Source organism: Phyllostomus discolor, chromosome 6, assembly GCF_004126475.2.
Source record: "Phyllostomus discolor isolate MPI-MPIP mPhyDis1 chromosome 6, mPhyDis1.pri.v3, whole genome shotgun sequence".
NCBI classification, from domain to species: Eukaryota; Metazoa; Chordata; class Mammalia; order Chiroptera; family Phyllostomidae; genus Phyllostomus; species Phyllostomus discolor.
In genome coordinates this window covers 166247649-166271913 of record NC_040908.2, presented here as the reverse complement: position 1 = coordinate 166271913, position 24265 = coordinate 166247649, and the positions used below count along the sequence as shown (strand labels likewise).

The 24265-nt window shown below is 46.8% G+C and overlaps 1 protein-coding gene across 2 annotated transcripts in view; it reads right to left on the bottom strand.

The window, feature by feature from the left end:
- The window catches only part of PACS1 (phosphofurin acidic cluster sorting protein 1), a 105806-nt gene that overhangs the window by 28471 nt on the left and 53070 nt on the right, over positions 1 to 24265 (bottom strand). For both annotated transcript variants that reach the window (XM_028516463.2, XM_036029721.1), the window contains exon 2: positions 10332 to 10419. In XM_028516463.2, the coding sequence (XP_028372264.1) occupies positions 10332 to 10419 (88 nt within the window). The remainder of the gene's footprint in view (positions 1 to 10331; positions 10420 to 24265) is intronic.

The window sequence follows — 24265 nt, the reverse complement described above, 5'->3', positions numbered from 1 at the left end:
GAAAGAAATATTACATTTGCAAACAACTATTTTTAAAAAGGTTTTATTTATTTATTTTAGAGACAGGGGAAGGGAGAGAGAAAAGAGAGGGAGAGCAACATCAATTGGTCACCTCTTGAATGTCCCAGCTGGGGCCCTGGCCAGCAACCCAGGCATGTGCCCTGACTGGGAATCGAACCAGCGACCTTTCGGTTCGCAGGCTGGCACTCAGTCCACTGAGCCACACCAGCCAGGAAGCAAACAACTTTTAAAGTCTACAAACATACTTACCAGCCCCAATATCTTACTGGTCTTTGTTGTTTGTGTTAGAACCAAGGCGCTACCACAGGTATGATGTTACCTGCACTATGCTACACGTTCATAAAAGGTTCTCACACGAAAATGATCTGCTGCTGCGTTTGGATTCTCCCAGCACTCTCGGGGAAGAGGCGGGCAGGCACTCGTGTCCCAGGGGAGGGGTGCCCTCCCCAGGCTCACCTCAGCCTGCCTCTCCCTCTCTCATCAACACTTCAGAGGCGCTGTCCTGTCTCTGGGCCTTTTCACGTGCGTTTCTTCCTACTCTCAGATGCTCTCCTGTGCTTCTGCACACAGCTAGCCAACCTGTCCTTCAGGCCTCAGCTCACATGTAATTTTTCCCAGGAACCTTTCCTTTCAGTCCCCCTCCCCAGTCCAACTCCAACTGGGTCAGACACTGCAGTCTCTAGCCCTGAAAAAAAAAAAGTTAGGCTAAACTATTCCTAAACTATAAAAAGAGATATGCAGGAGGGTCTGAGGAATGCCAGTAAATTTCTATAAATGACTTATCTTTAAAAAAAAATTGAGGTTTGATTTAAATCCAGGGAAGTGCCCATCTCCAGTGCACAGACTGATGAGCGACAAGCACATACGTCATGTGACCCACATCTCTATCAAGTTGGAGAACATTGCTGCCCTGGCTGGTGTGGCTCAGTGGACTGAGGGCCAGCATGCAAAACAAAGGGTCACTGGTTCGATTCCCAGTCAGGGTACATTCCCAGTGAGGGTACAGGTTGCAGGCCAGGCCCCCACTAGGGAGCGCATGAGAGGCAACCACACATTGATGTTTCTCTCCCTCTCATTCTTCCTCCCTCCCTCTCTCTAAAAATAAAGACATAAAGTCTTTTAAAAAATACTTAAAAATAAAGACAGAATATTTCTATCGCTCCAGAAAAATCCCTCCAAAACTTTCCCAACCTTGCACCACTCCCAGAGGCAAGAACTGCTCTGATTTCCCTCACCATTGACTGGTTTTGCCTGTTCTAAACGTCCACAGAAACGGGACCACCCAGTATGCACTACTCTGGGAGGGCTGCCTCTGCCCAACACCGCGTGTTTGAGGTCGGCACAGGTTGTCGCGTGTATCAGCAGTTCATTCCTTTTCGCTGCTGATTAGGATTCCATTCTGTGGATATGTGGGCCACACTTAATGCATTCGCCCGTTGTTGAACATTCACATTCTAAATTGTTTCCAGTTTTTGGCCACCATGCCTAAGGCCGTTTGTGTTTTGCATTTTCTTGGACAAACCCCTAAGAGAGGAATTGCTAGGTCTTAGGGCAGACACATGTTTAATTTTATGAGAAACGGTCAGAGGTCAGGCTGAGTGCCCCAGTGCTGGTGCCATCTGACGCCGCAGCCGCAGTGCACAAGAGCGGCAGCTACCCTGCATGTCCTCCCACACTGGGCGTGGTCAGTCCTTGATTCGTGGATTCTAGTGGGCACGGTCGGCGGAATACCACTGTGGTTGCAATTTGTGGGTCACTCGTAAATCTCCATTTATGAAATATGTACCTGATCAAACATCTTTGCCCAAGTTGCTTATCTTGTTACTAAGTTTTAAGTTTTGAAACTTATACACGACATTGTCAGACATGTGTATTATAAATATTTTGCCTATTTTCTTAATCTTTTGATGAAATATTTAATTCTGATCTAGTCAATGTTATTTTTTCTCTCATGTTTAATGCATGCTGGGTCCTAGCGAAGAAAGCTTTACTACTTACTCCAAGGTTGTCAAGTTATTCTGCTATATCGGAGCAGATATTCTGCAATTTTTTTCCTTTAGAAATTAAAAAAAATTTTTGGACTTCTTATCCATTTCTGATTTTTAAGAAATAAAATGCAGATTTTGTTTAATTCGAAAAGGAAAATCTCCAAATGCATTTTGCAATGGTGTGTAATTAGAAGAGCATTGTGCCAATTAAAATAATACAGGAAACTGCTTTGTCTGTTCGATGATGCTTTTTACAGTAACCTCTGCTACAAATAAGAATCTTGACAAAGTTTTCACCTAAGTTTATGTAGGCGTTTGGTTTAAGAAATGTCCGTAAAATAAATCTCAGAGATGCTGGAAGAATCCAAAACGTAGTTTCTATATTTCTGCCAGGGGAAGGGGGCGTCCGGTACTATCTAGAGATATTTCTGGCTGTTGCAGCTGGTGTGTGTGTGTGTGCTATTTCTAGAGGGCGGAGGCCAGGGTGGCTGCTGACCCCCCTACAACACCAGGGCAGCCCCCACAGCTGAAACCTGACCTCCCCCGAAGACACCGCTTCCTGGCAGCCCTCTCGGCAGGTGGCTGCTCTTCTCCCACAAGCCACACCCCGCCGTGCTTGGAAGTGGAGCAGGTGTCTTCTTGGTCCTCACCACCAACTGTAGAACATTCTCCCCTCTACTTCTCTAAACGCCCCCTGGCACTGATGTCGTGTGCCGACAGTACCCTCTATTCCCTGCCGCTGCTGTCTCCCCCGGAACTGCCAGTCACTCGGCTCACGGCTGGACTCTGGCTCCTCACCCACTGTTCCTCTCCCCGTACTAGTCTGGTCATAACGCTCCATGGTTTCAATACACAGTAGCTCTTTCCAACATCCTGACCTCTAAATAATCCCACAGTTCTCTTCCAACAATCTTGTTCTCACACTGGTCCTCGCCGCTCACACGGTCATACCGGGGATGTTATCATTAGCAGTAGTTACAAGCATGCATCCCACTCAGTCTGCCACTGCCTCTCTTCAGCTCATTCTCTCCAGCTGGTCCACAATGATAACCCTTCAAACCCACCGGGACCACGGGTCCTCCCATCCTTTCGCTCCTCCTCTGCCCCAGTTGTCCCTCCTTTCCTCCTGGTGCAGCTCGAAAGCCATCATCAGTCTTCATAAACATGCCCTTGCACACACCCTTAAGTCCTCTGCCTGCTATTGTTCTCATGTACTCATTTGGAAGTTACAACCCTGTTTAAATCCAACTGCACCAGCTGAACACGCCTGGAGAGAATCGTATAACAGGCTAACTGTTCTGGCTATAAACTTATGGCCCCATGCCCTGGCTGGTGTGGCTCAGCAGACTGATCACCGGCCTGAGAACCAAAGGGTTGCAGGTTTGATTCCCGATCAGGGTACATGCCTGGGCTGCAGGCCAGGTCCCCAGTTGGGGGTGCGTGAGAGGCAACCACACATTGATGTTTCTCTCCCTCCCTTCCTATTTCTCTAATAAATAGAAATCTTTAAAAAAAATAAATGCATGACCCCAAACCTTAAGCAGACATGCTTTCCCCAAGCCCCCCACTTTCCCACTCTACTTGATGACGACTGCACACCTCCTGGGGCTCCTGAAACCCCCCACCCCTCCCGACCCCTCTCCTCACTCTGAGCTGATAACCTCGATTCCCGCTCTGCTGAGAAAACGGAAACGCTGGGAAAGGAGCTCCCACGAGGCCCGCCACACTCACCTACTTTCCCACCACATCTGTATCCGCGTCCTCCTCTCTCCCCCCGGTCCTGTCGACTGCCCCAGGTGTGATCTCGCCCCTTCTCACCTGCTCAGACTGTTCCAGCCATTCTTCCCTCACCTGCAGCATCAGCTCCCTTCTCTATCCTGGACCACTTCCCTTAGCAGTAGCATGCTGTATTTCTCTTGTTACAGAAAAAGAAAGCCCTCTCTTGTCCCCACACGCCCGGCTGGCTACCACCCCTACCTCACCTTCCTTTTATAGCAACCCCCTTAAAAGCTATCTGTCTTTGCTCTCTTGCAGTGTCCTCTCCTTTCCGCCTAAACGCACCCCTGTCGGCCTTCCCGCCCCTCCAGTCCGCCGAAACCGCTACTGACGGGGTCTCAGCTCGCCTCCCCTGGAGGAAGCCCGGGGATCTGTTCTGTCTTCCGGGCCCTGCCCGCAGCTCTGACGGGGCGGTCACCCTCTCCGTCCAGCAGCACTTGCTCCGTCTGGCTGCCAGAACCCCGCGCTCGCCTCATTTCCTCTTGCCCTCTCGCTGCTCTGTCTTGGTTTCAGGTCCTTCTTCTCCCCGACTTCCTAATGTTGGGGGGCCTGGAGCCTCAACCCTTAGACCTGCTCTCTTCTTCATACTCACTCCACCCCTGGTGATCTCATGTAACGTTATGGTCTCAAATATGTCGATGACTCTCCAAACGGTTTCTGTCCCCCAGAACTCTCCCCTGAACTCTCAACTCATACACTCAACTCCGTTCGACCCCCCCCCCCCCCCCCGGATGACTGACAGACATCGCAAACCTAACACGGTAAGCTGAGTTTGGGATCTTTCTCTCCACACCTGTTTCACCCGGTCTTTCTCATCCCACTCAGTGGCACTGCCACCCTACCAGTTGCTGAGTCCCAAACTTTGCCACCACCTTCATCTCGTGCCAGAGTCACTGTTGCAGCCTGTTAACCGGTCTTCCTGATCCCTCTTTCAGCCTACATACTCTCCACACAACAGCCCGAGCGGCCCCACCGCTTCTCTGTTCAAAACCCTCCGACCCACAAAGAACGAAAGCTACAAGGCCTGGCGGTAACCTGCACACATCCTCTCCCCGTCCCAGGCCTCCTCCTGCTCCTCCTCCTCGATTCTGCCGGACAGCCCAGACACATTGCCACCTTAGGGCCGGCCTCGGCTTTTCTCTCGGCCCGGAATGCTCCTCTCCTCCTCCAGAAAGCTGCACGGCCCCTCCCTCACCTCCTTCCAAGTCCTAGCGTAAATGCCATCTTCTCAGTGAGGCCCACGCTGACCACCATGTATAAACTGTAATTTGTAACTCCCTCCCGACACCACCCCCATGCTCCTGACATGCCCCACCCTCCTTCTCTTATATGACTCTTGTCCCCCCCACAGGACACACCACCTTCCCACAGCAGTGGCCCTTGTTATCGGGGCCGTCACTATCCAAACATGTGCTATAAATACCTGCAAACATTTCTATCCCAAATGTGTTACCTGAATTGCAAACCTGTTCAAATGAATCGCATGAGCAGGTAACAGGACGTAGAGTACAGTGGAGTCATACTTCAGGCCCTTTTATTAGTTTTAATTTTTAATTTAATCTTTATTGTGTTTTTTTACATTACCCTTTAGTCACCTTACACCCCGTTCCCCCAGCAGTCACCACGCTGTTGTCCATGTCCACGAGCCCTTTTTCCTTTTTGCTCAATCCCTCCACCACCCCCCTCCCAGACACTTTTAAAGCGTGGTGCATCGCTGCTCTCACCCTTCCCTCCTCTCTCTCCAGCCTGAGCCCTTCATGGGTCCCAACACTTGCTTCTTCCAGGTGCCTGGGGCACCAACTTGGGTCCAATTGCAAAACTATCTTTAGTATCTTTACATGTCATTTAAAATCTATGTAACAGTATACCTTCATTTGCAGTATAGAAACAAAACAATTTATATCTGATACTACAGAATCATTACCTACAGCACATAAAACTACCTGTTAATGAATATTAATGCATTAAAAATTAGGTCACTGGTGTTTTCAATGCTTTAAAAAAAGATTTCATTTATTTACTTTTTAAGAGAGAGGGGAAGGGAAGGAGAAAGAGAGGGACAGAAACATCAGTTTCCTCTTACACACCCCCAAATTGGGACCTGGCCTGCAACCCAAGCATGTGCCCTGACTGGGAATCGAACCCACGACCCTTCTGGTTCACAGTCTGGCACTCAACCCACTGAGCTACACCAGCCAGGGTTAAATGGTTTTTTAATAATAATAATAAAAAAATTCTCAGTGGATTGAAATGTAGATATTTAAGAGTGTTGTAGGGATATTCCAGGAAATAGCTGAGATTTTTGATGTCTGAGAATATGTTATTTTCCCCAATTAAATAATGGAAGCTAGGCTCCCGCCATCCAAAATGTTTTCAAGGATGGGTTAAAGTTCAAGGAAAGCCTGGATATAATTTTCTTATTTATTATATTTATTGTCTCTTTCCTTCTACTACAATGATTTTAAACTCTTCAGTCTCAGGATCTTTTTAAACTCTTAAGAATTACTGAAGATCTCAAAAACTTCTGTTTATGTGGGTATATCTATCAATATTTATCATATTAGAATTAAAACAAATATTTAAAAATATATACTAATTCATTAAAAATAACTGTAATAGATCTATTATGTGTTTACATAAAAATATTTTTATAAAAGTATCTTTTCAAAACAAAGACAATTTAGAAAGAAGATGGCATACACTTTTAAAGGACAGCTTAACTGAGATATAATTCAATAAAGGGAGGGACAGAGAGGAGAGAAACATCGATGTGCGAGAGAAACACTGATGGTTTCCTGTCACGCCCCACAACCAGGGACCTGGCCTGCAGGAACAGAACCACGACCTATTGCTTGGTGGGGTGAGGCCCAACCCCGTGAGCCACACCCATCACGGCCATGTTTTAATTTTTCTTGGGTAACGTTTAGGAGTGGAATTGCTTGGTCATATGGTAACTATGTTCACCCTCTGGAGGAACTGCTAGGCTGTTTCCCAAAGTCTGGAAACTGCACCATTTTACATTCCCGACAGCACTGTATGGAGGAGATGGCACACTTGCACATTTCCGCAAATCTCTTTAGTGACTTGCTTAGTAGAAGGCAGCTGGGTTCTCATATCTGCTTCTGGATTCAGTCTACTGCAAAACATTGCCTTGGTTGAATATATGGGAAAAAAAAATACAGACCCAAAGAGATACAGAGTTAGGAAAAAAAGGAGCATTTGGGAACACTCCGATACCACACCAAAACTCTATAAGCAGTAGTCTCATACAGGCTAGTTGCAAAGTAGAAATCAAAACCATGTCAAAGTCTTTTTATTCTGTTATATACTAAAATCTAATCAATTAACAGAAAAAAGGACTTCAGTGGAAAAACTGGGAAATCTGAATAAAGTCTGTAATTTTTGTTAACAGTGTAGCATCAGTGATAACTTCCGAGTTTTGATACATGGACCATGGTTAAGAAAGAAGTTAACACTGGGAGAAGCTAGGTGAGGGGTACATCCTACTCCTGAATCACTTCTGTAAATGTAAAATTATTCTGAATAAAAAGTTAAAAATAGCCCTGGCTGGTGTGGCTCAGTGGATCGAGCACAGGCCTGCAAACCAAAGGGTTGTCTGTTTGATTCCCAGTCAGGACACAGGCCTGGGTTGCAGGCCAGGTCCCCAGAATGGGGTGTGCGAGAGGCAACAACACACTGATGTTTCTCTCCTCTTTCTCCTTCCCTTCCCCTCTCTCTAAAAATAAATAAATAAAAATCTTTTTTAAAAAGTTAAAAATAAAATCCAACCCATTAGTCTATTTTAGTCTTTGAATGAATCTTTTTTTTTTTTAAATATTTTATTTATTTATTTTTAGGGAGGGAAGAAAGGGGGGGAGAGAGAGAGAGAGAGAGAGAGAGACATCAATGTGTGGTTGCTGGGGGTTATGGCCTGCAACCCAGGAATGTACCCTGGCTGGGAATTGAACCCGGGACACTTTGGTTCCCAGCCCACGCTCAATCCACTGAGCTACGCCAGCCAGGGCCTGAATGAATCTTTCACCCAGCAAAATTGTATGATCTCGGTCATTTGGAAAATATAAATTCACTGAATTATATAAATCTTTCAAGAGTTACCCATTTCATTATACAATATTTAAAAAAAATCACAATCGTTACCATCACCACTGATATCTTCAGAAATGCCTATAAGGACTGTAAGAATCAGGAAGCTGTTAAACGTCCAGTGACAGAGACGAACTTTTCAGAATTCCGATTTTCACGTGAAAGCTCAGATTTTATTTATCATTGGTCAAAAACATCTTCAGTTGTTTCCCTTGAAGTGGCAGTTCAACAAACTTTTCAAGGTCATTTTCAAGAAAGTATCTGCCAAATACCCACGCCTGTACAACCAGTTTGCTGGTAAGCTCTTCTCTCCAAGCAAACGCGGCGCGCCATGACAAGAGCGGTGACCGCAGTGAGACTCACACCTGGACGCACCAGCCCTGGCCCCCGAGACAACGGCATCTTTGCTCTGGAGCAGGAGTGCTTCCTGCACGTTTCCCACTCCACCCCACGGAATACTAAAAAGGCGTGGACCGCAGGGCTGAGACGAGAAAATTCACGATTTTTACCACTTCAAGGACATCCTTAAGAAAGACTGGCCTTTCTTTTCCCTTCCTTTGAGTCTGACGGTGACAGCACAACGACCCCCAGTACAGTGTGTGGCAGCCGCCGGTGGGAGCTGAGGGCCTGCTATCTCCCCCACCAGCGCACTTGTGCCCTCGGTGCGAATGTCACCACCGTAAAAAGAGCAAATAACACCACCGTATCACCATGAGAATTGTTTTCGACCTCCTGTCTCTCTTGAAAGGGTTTTAGGGACCCAGGGTCTGCAGACCTCATTTTGAGCCTGCGGTTCTACCAGCACGTTAAGGTCCCTACATGCGGGGATTCTGGTCTGTTCTGTCCACTGCTCTATCCCCTGTGCCTCGAACAAGCTCGGCATATGATAGGGGCTTAATACGTATTTGTTAAATGAATGAATAAATGAGTAAGTGACTGGATAAATTAATGTTACAGCATCTGTAATTACTTTCGGCTGCTTGGAAATAAAACAATAAAAATTCAGAATATTTTTAGTTTTTTTGGTGCAATTCTAAATTTTATAGAACGTTAAATACTTAATCGGGGAATAAAAGAAATTATTTCCCTTGGTAACGGTATTCAACTGCAGGGATGGCAGGAGCAGCAGCGGACACCTTTCGAAACCATGCCAACGGTGTCGTCACTAGAAAGCGGCAGTTTTCAGCAAAGGCGGCGGCCCCCCGAACCGGAACACCGCCTGTGACCGGGGAGCGGGTGCGGGACCAGGGGAGGAGGGGGGACACGGGAGTGCCCACCTGCACGTCACTGCCCGCACTGTCTTCCGCCCGGCAGGGCTACACGCAAGGATGGGCAGGGAGTTAGAACATACTGAGCTGGGACACACAGGACTTCATAAGAAGTAATTAAAATGTTTTAAGTTTTGAGGACTAAATTCAGATAGTTTTATTTCAGACACAGCCCCGAGGACCTCAGTGTACGGCTCACGTACTGTGAGTGCCTCAGACGTGGACATTAATGAAGCCAATGTCAGCACCGAAAACTGCTGCGTAAGAGCCGACCTAGCTAATACAACGTGCCGGTTAGCAGGGAGATAGCCTGTCGCTGACTGCTTGTTGATGGATAAGAATTCAGCAAATACACCGTCCTTGAGCTGGAGGAGCCAACGCGAATTTAACGACCCCAGAGGCGCTTCGGAGTCTCCATAAGCTCCAGGGAGCCGTAGTCAGGCCGGACCCCTCCGCCGAGGGAGGCCTGGTAACGGTGTTTAATGACCACACCCGTCACCCGCTCCTTAGTGCCAAGCCCCGCCTCTGCCGCTCAGTGATTTGCTGGCAACAGACACGTTCCTTAACGTCTCTGTAGTTCAGTTTCTCCCTTCTTTCCTGAAAATTCAGGAATGCTTAGAACATGAAGGCATGGAGAATATTCCGCGTCTCCTGAAGATACTGAGCCAAGTGTGAGGAGTTACAGGTGGGGATTGCCCACAACATAAAACATCCCAGTAAAATCTTAATTTCCAATTCTGAGATAATAATCTCTGACTTTCTTCTACGCTACAGAAAACCTCCAAAGAAAACCCCAACCGTGCACCCGCGTGACCTATGAATCCTGGGGACGGGGTCGCTATGGATGCGAGCCACCCTGGTCGTTTCTGAACAGCGCGCCGAACACTCCAGCATCTGCATCACTTGGGCTCCACACCCACCCTGTTAGGCAGGGACGCAGGAACCACGTTTATTCTACAGAGCAGGAACCGGGGGTTAAAGAAATCGAGTGCTTTGCTAAGAGGCAGTGCTGGGACTCAGGAGGTCCCGTGAGCTCAACCGTCTCGCCGCTGTTGCACTGCTTTGCTGAGTGAAGGAAGGGAGAGGTGCCCCATCAGTATTTCCGAAGCCCCAGCAGCGGGCAAAAGCCACCCCGCTTCCTGGAACCCCGAACAAACAGCCCTGCTGAACTCACCTGCAGCTTCACGGCGATGACCACCGAGTTGAGGTCCTTGTCCATCTCCTTCAGCATGACAAGCTTCTTCAGGGTCAAGCTGAACAGCCTAGAAAAATTCAGAGAAAGAAGATCCAGTCAAACGTACGGAACCGGTGAGAAAAGGGATCGGTGATCCGCTGGGGAGACGCTGCTTCATCTACAGTGAGAACGTCAGGATGCCATTCGTGGTCCAACCCGTGTCTGCCTCCAGTGAATGGGCATCCATCCCTTTATCTAACTTCTGTTCTTGAGAAATGTCAGCAAGTTACATCATCCCATCAACCTCCTGCATGCCCGTTTATCTCAAGACAAAAGCAACCCGTGTGATGTTGAAGGAAAAAAAAAGAAGACCAATGGAACAGACCAGAGCACCCAGAAAAAAATCCCACGATCCCACAGAAACTTGATATAAGAAAAGCACGGTGTTAAAATAACGGGGAATAGCATAAACTACAAAATGGAAAAAAAAATTGGATCCTACCTCTCACTAGATATAAAAATAATCTCAAGGTGGATTAAATACTTAATTGTGAAAGGCAAGATTGTAGAACGGATATGGGGTGACATCTTCCTGACTCTGAGGTAAGAGTGGATTTCTTGCCCCGGCTGGTGCAGCTCAGAGGATGGAGGGCTGGCCTGCAAACCAAAGGGCTGTCAGTTTGATTCCCGCTCAGGGCACAGGCCTGGGCTGTGGGCCAGGCCCCTGGCGGGGGAGGGGGAGGGGTGCACGAGAGGCAACCACGCACTGATGTCTTTCTCCTTCTCTTTCTCCTTCCCTTACCGCTCTCTAAAAATAAATAAAATATATATAAAAAAGATTAAGACGGTAAATTTGATCTAAAAAAACAATGGATTTCTTCTTTTTTAATCCTCACCGAGGATACGTTTATGACGGAGGTGGCAGGGGAAGAGGAGACACACACACACACACACACACACATGTGGATGTGGAAGAGAAACACTGCCAGCGGCCTCCCGGGAGCACTCCACCTGGGGACTGACCCTCAGCCTTCCGGCGCGTGGGGCGGCACTCCAGCCAGCGGAGCCATCCAGCCAGGGCAAGGATGGATTTCTTAAATAAGACACTGAAAACCTGAGAAATCAGGCATTAAAACTAGGCATTTCTGTTTATTGGGAGACACCATGGAGTTAAAACACAAATCACGAACTTGGAAAAGATACTTGAAACCCCCAAGACTGACAAAAGGCCCAGAATGTAAAAACCCCACAATTCAACGAGAGAGGGACCGGCAAGTCAGTAGAAAAGTGGGTGAAAGACACGAACAGACGTCTCCTGTTCCCAGAAGAGGAAGCACCAACGGCTAATAAATGTATGAAAACATGCTCAACCTCATTAGGAACCAGGGAAATGAGTATTGAAATCAAAATATCATTTTACACCCACAAAATCGGCAGAACCACGTGTGGGTGGAGGTGGGCCACAGTGGGAACTCGGATGCACTAGTGAGTGTTTAGGCTGGAACCCACGTGCGTAGGACGCTGTTAGGCTTGTGAGGCTGGACGCGTGTGAAACCCAGGCTTCGGCAATCTCACTTCTGGAGAAACACCTGCCCCATGTACCCCGAGTACCAGGAGACGCATGCAAAAGCGTCCATGGCCTTCACTAGCTATACGACCGCGGGTGAACTACTTCATCTCCTGATGCCTCTGTTTCCTCATTGGTGGGACGGGGGTTACAACACCAGTGCAGAGAGCTGTCGTGAGGACTCATAGGTACGGAAGCACTAAGAACCGTGCTTGCGCCTCAGTAAGTTCTCTGTAAACCAGACGATACCTATGTTATGCTCGTCAGGACCCACATGTACAATGTCAGAAGAGCAGACGATAAACTGGGGTATGTTCACACAATAAAGTGCTACCCAGCAGTGAAAATGACTTCGACCTGCATTAATCTCCACACACAATGCTGAGTGAAAACAAAGTTGCAAAAGACTATACAGAGTGCAACACTGTATCAAATTCAAAACCCAGCAAAGGAGGGAAATCTGCAGAGGAGGAGGATGAAACATTCCATGAGGCTGGGCTGTGTCCGCAGCCCAGTGAACCAGGCAGCAGTGAAACGTGAGGTTAGAGGGGCAAACGGAGGCTGGACCACGCGGTACAGCCAGTGGAGAATTAGAAACAAGTACATGATATGCGGCGATCTGCGCCAGTTCACTCCACTGCCATGTGGCCAGTGGACCACAGGAAGGGGAGGGTGGGAACGGGAAGGCCTGTCTGGGCGCTGCTGCAGGTAAGACAGGGAGAAGACGGGAAAAACAGGAAGGTTTCGTCTGGAGCAGCGGCAGTGGGGACGGGCAGAAGGGTGGAATTCAGGAACATTCTGGTAGAACTGATAGGACATAGTGATACACCGAATGCAGGGTACGGGGGGAAAAGAAAGCTCAAAGATATTTCTGGGTTTTTTTGGCTTGAGCAACTCAGTGGGATTGAATGCACAATTGAACGCATAAAATGGACGGTGGTACTGTTTACTGAAAAGAGGGACATGGGCAAGTTTTTTGGTGAACAGGTTAGAAAAGCCAGGTCATTATTAAGTCTGCAACAGTTAAATATCCAAATGGAAAAATTAAAGCAGGCAGCCAGCCGGGGGCCCTGAGGCCCAGGGAAAGAGGCTGGAGTCACACGCGCGGGAGTCGTGGTGTGAAGGTGGTGTTTAAAGCGACGGTGACGGCCAAGGTCTTCCAGAGGAAAGTGCGAGTTGAAAAAAGGGGGAGGGGGTAGCGAGACTGGAGCCCTGGGCACGCCAATGCTTACAAGGCTGGCAGAAGAGAAAGGTCCAGTAAAGGAGAATAAGAATGTAGGGGAGAGGCGTGACTGGGCACCTGGATGGAATAAATCAACAAAATATTAAAAAAAAAAATTAGCCCTGGCTGGCGTAGCTCAGTGGATTGAGCGCGGGCTGGGAACCAAAGTGTCCCAGGTTCGATTCCCAGCCAGGGTACATTCCTGGGTTGCAGGCCAGAACCCCCAGCAACCGCACATTGATATGTCTCTCTCTCTTTCTCTCTCTCTCTCTCTCCCTCCCTTCCCTCTCTAAAAATAAATAAATAAAATATTAAAAAAAAAAAAAACAGACTAAAATCCAGATACAAAGAATATAATTAAAAAAAAAAATTAAAGTAACTCTGGTGTCTCCCTAGAATTATGAACAAAAAAATGATCCAGCAAACAATTACTTGGATGTTTTAATTATGTCCCACCACATCGTTATCCCAGGGCCATACTATTTTCTGTTGGGAACCACCCTGCCTGGTTTCAGAAGCTGTAACCCTCTGCGGCTAAGGCTGAGTAAAGGACCTTGGGACCATAAGCCACTTAGGGGACAAAGTTTATCTTCCTTGTAGGGGCACCACCTCTGCCCCCTTTTATTTCACCGTGCTTGGCCTCGGGTAGGTGACTGGTTAGCCAACGACGGGTAAGATTCCTCAAAAGAGGGACAACCTAAGACAGGCCTGGTCACGAAGGGGCCCTCAGGGAAGGACTTGAGGGGCTATAGGAAAAAGGGGCAATGGACCTTCACACCTTGACTTTGACATAGCCTGAGTCCTCATTCTGTCTGCAAGAAGTCTCCTAATCTCTTGGCTGCCTAACTTCCCCTGCCTGACTTAAGCCTGAAACAATGTCTTAAAAGCCTCAAACAATGCCGGAGGTGGGTGCAGCCCTGGGCTGGAAAGGGCGGGTTCCCTGGGACGATCAGGCCTAAGAAGGAATGCATAAAATCCTATGAAACCTGCTTTGTTAATACCCTCAATTTAAATGATAAGGGTCCAAGCAGGAAGTGAGTTTGTTCCCCAAAGTTTTATGGCCCTTTAACTATCTGACCCTGACTCAGAACAAGCCCTGAGAGTTCTCTGAATGTTATCTATCGTTTAATCATTTCTTCCTGACAATGACTGATGAGCTTCAGCGTATACACCCTGTGTTCCCGTGCAAACTGAACCCAATAAAAAGCCTGTCGAGGCAAAGGCAGAGGTGCTCTCCCCTTGAGAGAGCGGCCGCGCCGACCCTTTTCCTCCGCAGGACTCAGTGGTCTGTGTGAATTTGTTTAGTCACATCCACAACACACGGACCCCAGGGGCCAGAATCCGAGCCAGTTTTCAAAGTCACAGAGGTGAGGAGTTGATCCGTTATCTCTGCTACAGTGAGACTTGGCTCTAAATTTTACTGACAAAATTTACTGCCACTGACAGTGGGTAACTAACCACAGAAAGCAAAACTGCAGGAAAGGGGACCCTGGAACCAAGTTACAGCCTCCGCTGGTAACTAACTACGTAAGTTCCCTTCCCCCACCACAGCGCCTTTCCGTAAGCGAGCCATCGTTCGCTCCAGGTCACGCAAGCGTGCGTGTGCGTTCTCTGGGCTACTTTCTGTCTGCCTGCTCCACGGCCACCAGTCCCGCTCACTTGTCCTCTCTGTTCCGAGGCCGATGGGACCCTTTACCTCTTGGCCGTACACAAAGGGAAGACCAACAGCAGCAACGACACTCACACGGCACCGCCTCTGCCTTCCACTGTTCTAAATGCTTCGATCTCTTAACTTAATCTTCGCTCTAGGAACAGTACTATTTCCCACAGTTTTAAAAAAGAGTTTATTTTTATTTTATTTTTTTAGAGAGGGAAGGGAGGGAGAGAGAGAGAGAAAGAGAGAAACATCAATGTGCAGTTGCTGGGGGCGGTGGCCTGCAACCCAGGCATGTGCCCTGACTGGGAATCGAACCTGCAATGCCTTGGTTCGCAGCCTGCGCTCAATCCACTGAGATACGCCAGCCAGGGCCTACTTCCCACACTGTACAGATGAGCACACTGAGGGGGTCTGAGAGATGAATAGATGGTGGGATCAGGATGGGAACCCTAGCAGGTGGGCTCCCGCGTCCATGGTCTTAATCACTGTGCGGGACTGCTTTGAAGGTAAGGTGCCAAAATGCTGTTAGCACTGTTTCCTAGTGGAGAGGGTACACATGAGTTTTTAAAAATGCTTTTCTATATACCACATTTCTCACAACGATCATGTATTAATCTTGTAACCAGAAAAATATTTCTAAAAAAAAGATTTTTAGCTCTGGCTGGTATGGTGGCTCAGTGGATTAAGCACTGGACTATGAACCAAAAAAGATTTTATTTATTTATTTCCCTCTCTCTAACAACATTTGGTTGGCCAGGAAGTCTGTTTAGTTTTTTCCATTATATAAAAACTACACTTTTCATTTTCACCAATAACTTTATTGATTTAGATATTTTGAGTATGTCGGTATAATGCTGATTATTCTCAGTGAATGTCTCCACTTGGTCACTATCAACTTCAACTGGTGTCCCTGACCGTGGGGCATTGTCCAGCGAGAAGTCTCCAGCTTGAAGCTGGGCAAACCACTTCTGACATGTCCTATCAGTCGCAGCACCATCTCCATACACTGCACAAATCTTTTTTGGCATTTCAGTTGCATTTTTACCTTTCTTGGAATAAAGCATGATATGCCAGAAATGTTGCGTATCTCCTTCCATCTTCAATATTAAAATGACTGCACCAAAATTCACCAATTTTGATGTTTTTTTGTTAAATGCATGCTGGTATGACAGCTATCACAATACAATCTAACAAAATAGTTTTGACTTAAGTTCAAGACAACTAAGTGCTACTAGAGCCATGGTATGGAAAAAACCAAAAGCACTTTTTGGCCAACCGAATTATTTTTAGAGAGAGGGAAAGGGAGGGAGAAAGAGAGAGAGGGAAACATCAATGTGTGAGAGAAACATCAATGGGCTGCCTCTCGCACACCCCCGACCGGGACCCTGGCCCACAACTGAGACGTGTGCCCTGAGTGGGAATTGAGCCCATGACCTTTAGGTTTGCAGGACAACACCCAACCCACCGAGCCACATCTATTGGGACAGAAAAATACTCTTTCTGAGTATAAAAAGTATCATTCCGTGAAGGCACAACACAGTAATAACAGCGAGCACAGGAACACCGAGCCAGGCACTACAGTGTGCAGCCCACATACGCCAACTCAATCCTCAAAGCCACCGTGATCTTCCCTTCAGAGGTGAGAGGTGAGAAGACGGAGGCACAGAGACGGTACATAGCCTGCCCCAGGTCACACAGCTAGTGGGCGACAGCCAGGGTCGTCTAGCTTCAGTCTGTGTTCCTCACTAGGTTACGCTGCCTACATTAGATACAAACTTTGGTGCTAAACTCCAGTCTGACTCTCTGCCAGAGTGCACCAGTGCCAAGAAAACACATGTTTCACATTCTGTCACCTAAGCCAGATTAAAAAAACAACAACAACAACAACTGAAAAACCTTCCCTTGCCTCTACATCTGTGTATTTACGGCTACTCATTATTTTAGGTCATCCTAAACACTGCCCCCTCCCGTCCCCACTCGCTCCCTAAGCTTGCCCCCTTCTCCGAGGCCCGCCCCGCTTCTGCCTGCACTGCCCTCACCAGGTTCTGTCCCGAGTCACAGTCACCCGCACTGCACGCGTCTGAAGGACGGGGCTCTGTCCTACTCTGAATTCTTAAATTCCTCCAACTCCAAGCACACTGGTTTGAAAGAAAACAGGAAACGTTCAGTTTGTTTAACTAAACTGTAATCTTCACCATTCAATGTAAATATATTTAAAGGGAAGCGTCCAGGGGGAGGAAAAAATCCGCTTCGCCACACTAAGTATAAAAAGCCCAAGTGTTTTCATTCTAACACCCTTAATTGGACATTACCAGCCCAGATTAGAGGGCATTCAAATTACCTCTTTCTAAACAGTGTCACAAAATGCAGAGCATTTTCCCCCTTTGCCGCTGGATGAGCTGGGCATGTTGCCAAATCTTTTTCTAATTAGGTCCTGTGGTTAATTTCCTGATCTGTTAGCATTTCTTTGCAGCTTGTAAAATGTAAAGAAAGTTGGGCTTTTCCACTGATTTTGTGAAAGTGCGGTAATTCCTATGCCAGCCTCACAGGGATGGACTCACCACTAAACAGCCATCCTTTCTTTACCTGTCAGATCAGCAAAAGCCACCATCACCCCCTAAAAGCAGCGGTCCCCAACCTTTCTGGCACCAGGGACCGGTGTCGTGGAAGACAATTTTTCTATGGACCAGGGTGGAGGACCAGTGAGGCAGGAGGCAGAGTTCAGGCTGTGTCCACTGACCAGAAGAAGGGAGGCGGGGGACCCCTGCCCTACAGGAAGGGGGGAAAGGGAGGAAGACCTTTAACACCAGGGCACAGCTGTGGGGGAACAGGCACTCACACGTTGCCTGTGGGAACCTAGGCTGGCACATCCTTACAGAGGGCAATTCTGTCATTTCTACCCACCGTGCAAATGCAAGTACTCTTTGGCTCAGCATTTTCACTGTAGAGTGAAATTCTACTTTATTTCTACAGATATATGTTGTTACCTTTTTCCTGTTAAAGTTTTTTTTTAATTTATGATTTTTTGGGGGGGGGAGACAGATATTTGTTGTTTCACGTATTTGTGCATTCATTGGTTGATTCTTGCATGTGCCCTGATTGGGGAGCAAAGCCACAGCGCTGGCTTATGGGGACAATGCTCTAACCCACTGACCCGCTTGGCCAGGGCCAGATATATGTTGCTTCTCATAGCAGACTGGAAGACCCGAATTATCCATCAACACAGGACTAGTTAAATACATTATGATATATTCACAGGATGGACCACTATGCAGTTGTGAAAACAAAATAAGTCCCCATCAAAATACCAATGATATTTTTCACAGAACTAGAACAAATTATCTTAAAATTTATATAGAACCACAAAGACCCTGAATAACCAAAGCAATCTTGAAAAACAAGAACACACTTGGAGGTAACATGTGCCCTGATTGCACACTATACTACAAAACTAGTAACCAAACAGTATGGTGTTGGCATAAAAACAGACATCAATAGAACAGAACAGAAGTAAATCTATGCTTATATGGTCAATTAATCTATGATAAAGGAGGCAAGAATACACAATGGGGAAAAGATAGTCTCTTCAATAAATGCTGTTGGGAAAAGTGGGCAACTACATGCAAAATAAATAAAAAATAAACTGGATGACATTTTTATACTATACACAAAATAAACTCAAAATTAATGAATTAAAGACTTAAGACCGCCCTGGCTGGTGTAGCTCAGTGGATTGAGTGCAGACTGTGAACCAAAGTGTCACAGGTTCGATTCCCAGTCAGGGCACATGCCTGGGTTGCAGGCCACAGCCCCCAGCAACTGCACATTCATGTTTCTCTGTTTCTCTCTCTCTCTCCCCCCCCCCCCCTCTCTCTCTCTCCCCCTCCCTCTCTTCCCTCTCTAAAAATAAATAAAATATTAAAAAAAAAGACTTAAGACCAGAAACCATCAAAGTCCTAGAAAAAAAAAACTTTTGACATTAGCTTAATATATATATATATTTTTTTTTTTTGATATGTCCTCCCAGGCAAGGACAACAAAAGCAAAAACAAATTAAGTGGGATTACATTAAACTAAAAATAAAAAGCTTTTGCATCGTAAAGAAAACCATCAACAAAACCAAAACCCACTGAATGGGAAAAGTTATTTGCAAATGATAGATCCAATAAGGGGTTAATATCCAAAATATATAAGGAACTCATACAACTTAACACCAATAAAACAATCCAACTTAAAGATGTGTAGAGGACCTGAACAGACATTTCTCCAAACAAAACAGATGGCCAAGCGACACATGGAAAGATGCTCCACATCACTAGCCATCAGGGAAACGCCAACAATAGCGAGGCACCACCTCGTGTCTCTCAGACCGGCTACTAGCAGGAAGACAACAAACAATGGGCACGGGCAAGGACGTGGAGAACAGGGACCTCTGGGCACTGCCGGCAGGACTGCCCACCGGTGCGGCCTCTGTGCAAAAACAGTACGAAGGTTCTTCAAAAAAGTAAAACCAGAACTACCACATGGCCCAGCAATCCCACTTCTGGGTATCTACCCGAAGAAAACAAAAATACTGATTCAAGAAGATATATGCACCTCTATGTTCAATTTTTAGATGCAAGGAGAAAAACTAAACACATTGGTATTAGTGGAGCCAGAAATAGAAGTATAAATGAAAATAATTTAAGTCACAAAAGTTAGCAACAACAAAAAATTGAAAATATAGTTTCCAAATACTGGAGGGAGGAAGAAGGAAGAAAATAAAGGGTTTTGCATTAAATTCTTACCTGTCACATCAGCAAGTCAAAAGATCTCTCATAATTCAATAAAAAGAGGAAAGAACAAATGTGCCGTCATATCCCAAGAGGGGGAGCCCTCCCCAGCTCAAGGGGTGATTCTTGGTTGGTGTCAGCCAAGAGTGCTAAGAACCCAAAGACCACTTAACCTGTATCAAATAATCACGCTGTTAGTAACATGGTATTATTTAAAAAACTATTTAGCCCTGGCCTGGCCCGGTGGCTCAGGTAGCTGGAGCATCATCCTGGTACTGTACAAAAGGTTGTGGGCTCAATTTCCTTTCAGGGCACAAATCTAGGTGATGAGTTTGGTACCCAGTGGGTGCATATGGTAGGCAATTGATGGATGTTTCCCTCTCCCTCCCTTTCCCCTTCGAGCCCTGGCTGGCCTGAGAACCAGAAGGTCACTGGTTCAACTCCCAATCAGGGCACATGCCTGGGTTGCAGGCCAGGTTCCTAGTTGGGGGTGTGTGAGGGACAACTGATCAGTGTTTCTCTCTCCCATCAACGTTTCTCTCCCTTTCTTTCTCCCTCCCTTCCCCTCTCTCTCTTAAAAAAAAAAAATCTGCTTAGTTCTTGTAGCTTCTAGCTGGTGCTTTTTTAGGCTGGCTAACTGAGGTCTCCCCTGCACCTGTGTAATTTGGCAGACAGCCAAAGATTTGGACCGCTTATACACAGATTTGATGGCTCACACCCTGTGGTTTTTGTGTTTTTGTGCTTTGCCTCTAATTTTCCAGCTGCTCTGCACGTCGGGGTCTGTCTTCCAAAGCCAACAGGCTTCAGCTCGCGCTATTGCCTGCGCAGTGCAGCTTAGAAACACGTGCAGTTAAAAAAAAGAAAAAAGCATCAAACTTACACTTTCAGATAGTATAAGATTGCCTTTCAAGGACTGATACCTCTCTTGACTTTGCCCGTTGTTTTTGTTTGTTTGTTTGTTTGTTTAGTTAATTGGTTTTTATTTTTGTTTTGCTGGGTCCACTGGAGTCTCCCTGCACATTTGTAATGGTTAATTTTATGTGTCAACTTGACTGGGCCAGCGGGTGCCCACACAGCCAGTCAAACATTATTTCTGGGTGTGTCGGTAAGAGTGCTTCTGGAAGAGATTAGCATTTAAATCAGTAACTGAGTAAAGCACGCGGCCCTCCCCAGTGTGGGCGGGTCTAAATAGAAACAAAGGCGGGGGAAGGAAGAATTCACTCTCCCTCTCTCAGCCGGAGCTGAACCACCCATCTTCTCCTACCCTGCAACGTCCGCACGCTCGGACTCAGTTTGGGACTACACCATCGGCCCTCCAATTCTCCGGCCACTGGACTCAGGCCGATTCATGCCACCAGCCTTCCTGTTTCTCCCACTCGCAGACTGCGGACAGTGGGACTCCTCAGCCTCCATAATCACGTTAGCCAGTTCCTACAATGAATCTCCTCGGGTACATCACGTTGGTTCTGTCTGTCTGTCTGCAGAACCCCGACTCATCAGGCAACAGGGATTTGGGCCAAGTTTTGGGGCCTCACCCTTTTTGCAGCACTCTCTGGCTTCCAGGATTTCCCTCTTGAATTTCCAGCTGTTCCCCTGCCCCCGACCTCAGGTCTCGGGTCCTCTTAATCTATGTGGCTGCAGTGTTCCAGTATCATTTCATTCTCCTACAGCCACCATGGGGTCTGGAGCAAACTTTTGGCAAAAGGAGCCACAAACTTCCAGGTCTTGCTCCTTCCAATCGTAATTTTTTAGGAGTCAACTCTCCTTTTGCTGTTTTTGAATGCTTTTAGTAGGTTGTTATATTTTGTCCGGACTTCCTAGTTGTTATCTGTGGGAGGAGTTGAGCACCTACTTCAGTCTGCCTTCTTTGTTGGAAACTTCCTCCAATCCAATTTACAATTAAATATACTTTTAAGATTTTTAAAACAACATCTTATCTTTAACTGCATAGTGTTACGTTATCATTGTACAAAACAATGATAAGTAAAAGTTTTAAAATAATGAATAATAATCATCTCAATGGTAAAGTTTTCATTGTCCTTAGAAATTTAGTAAGTCAAGCAGTCCACGTGCCACATGTAATAAAAAGGCTTGGGACTGAGTTTTCTATTTTAATGAAAAGAAAAAAGAGACATAAAAGAAAAATAGCCCAGGTCTCAAATTAAAGAAGCTGTGAACTGGAATTCTGATCCTAGAAAACGAGTCTTTTTCCTGCCGAGGAGCCGCCACCACTCAGTCCGCTCCGCATCTGGTGCCTGGAGGGCGTGGGCAGCGGGGCTCCTCGTCGCTCTGGGTCTTGTTCCGATAGTCGTGCTGGCTACCGCGGGGGAGGAGAGGGAAACACTGTGGAGTAACGGTGCTGCAGATCACAGCACTGGATCCCAACTGCCGCATGGAACTACTATTCCTGTGTCTCTAACGAAGTGTAAACACACATAGATGGTTCCCTATGTGCAATTCATAAAAGGAACAGAGAAATGGGACGGGTAGAAGTTAATAAATATGAATAAGACCAGTTTGCCCCCAAAGATTTTTACTATATACTAAATATACATAAAAAAAAAACCCAGAAGAGGAACACAGGTGGTAGAATGGAAGTAGAAAGTTAAGTGTTGCTTATAGACTGAGTACCCACAGTTAGTGTCACGCTATGAATAATTTTTTAAAAGGTGTGTGTGTGTTCACAAAGTATTAATGGTACACTGTAGAAAAATATCTAATTTACTTTGGAAATATAAAGAGACATTTCCATAAACCTCTAGAGAGGATCGCTTTAAAAAGCTGAGGAAAAACTGTATGCGGGTCCACCAGCCTTTGAGCGTGTACCTCCGTGCCTCCCCCTCCCCCCAGAGGGTATTTTACAACCTGCACAGATTGAGTGGGCACCGGCCCGTGCTAGTAACGTCCCTGGACTAGACCTGCAGAATCTGTCTCCCCCATGGTGTGCAGCCATGATGTCCCTACTCCGTTGCTTTTTGGAACTTCTTGTTTATGCTTTTAAGCCTGACCTTCTGGGGGCTGCCCCTGTGGCTACACAGTTCGGTAATCAGCCAATAATTGGCTAATGGGTTAAAGATTGCACTCACACATCATGAGCTCGAGCCAGCTAGACTTCCACCTCTGCCCGCGGATCGGTGTAGGGGCTGTGGAATACAAAGTTCGGGTCTGCCCAACTTTTACTTTCTGCTGGGCCCTGGTGCCTCCCGTCTGCATATTTACTCAGCCAACCGGGATATGCGGAGAGCGCGGGCCCTTCCCAGCCCCACTTACACGTGTGCCCGCGCTTTTCGGCAGTCAGCAACGTGTGGAGAGCTTCTCAAGCCTTTCCGTGCCTGTGTCGTTTCCGGGATCTCTGAAGTTTTGGCCTGTCCACCAGTCCGTTGCTTGAGCTATCTGGGACAGCTATTTGGGCTACCAGAGCTGCCTCGCTCAGCTGCTACCGGGATCATTGCTTTTACCGACAATGCCAGTGGGCGCGGGCTTTCATCCTCTGCCCCAAACCAAACCAAGCGTGCGTCCTCTAGCAGCTGCCTCGCGAGTTTCCGTGGCCGGCCCCGCCCCGGGAGAACTACCGGACTAATGGGGGTGAAGGGAGCAGTCCCGGGCCAGGACATCAAAAACTTCCACTGTTCTTACGTGAAGTTCAGCAGTTTCTTACGGATAAACGCTTCTCGGTTCGTCATTTGCATTTGTTCCATTTCCAGAGCCCCCAAATGGTTGTTTTTGACAGTTCTGCCTAGTGTATCATGGTTTTTGAGGAGAGCTTTGCTGACGTCCTCACTGCACCCACCCAAGTCCTGCCTGTGTCCTCAGTTACTTTTAAATCTTTCATCTTCAAGAGTACCGTTCAGGCACGTGACAAAAAACTGCATTATATATCCAACGAGACCATAAGGAAAAATGTCTAGTTGTCTTCCTAAGCTATTACTCTATGCATTTCCAGGTCTTGAGAAAGCAAGATGCAACTTTCTAAAAGATGGCTACAAGATGGTTTTAGAGGAACTCTACCTGGTCTAAAGGTAAACCAAAGGACAGTTTCTTTCACGTCTTACCCAAGCACCAGGGGCGGTTTCACCGGGATCCTCTCAGGAGAGAAGCTGCTTGGCCGTGTTTGTTCTCCTTCCCCATAAGCCCTGCGCTCTACCGGCTCGCATCTGAAGTCGCCCATAAGCCACTGAAAGCTGGCCGCCTAATTTCTGTATCTATCTGTACAAAATCCACCCAAGATTTATTCCCCTTGCTCTACTACACCTGTCCTCTTCCTCACACGATACAGCGTTTCACACTGGCACCGTGTCCTGTCGCTGTACCTTGCCCTACTAAAACTGCAAGGGACCGCGTGGCCGCTCCGTGTTACTGTTACTCTTTGTTCGCCTTCCCATTCCTTGATAAGAGCCCAACTCAGGAAAAACTAAATATAGTCCGTTATCAGTAAGAGGCAAACAGGAATCAAAGTTCAAGAATTTCTGACTCCTAGATCGATGTCTACAAACCTCCCCAAATTAAAAGCCTTTTTCAATGTTATTATTTGACACTGCAAGTTTGTAATAAAGCATTTCTTTTACACAACTCATCTTAAATTAATTGTACATCACTTCAAACTTCTTAAAATGCTCCCCACCCCAAAAGTCTCCGATAGCAAATGGCTCCCCAAGTTGAGCATTGCATTAAATCAGGGCAAACCTCACGGCATGTTAAATTTCATTCGTGTTTCCC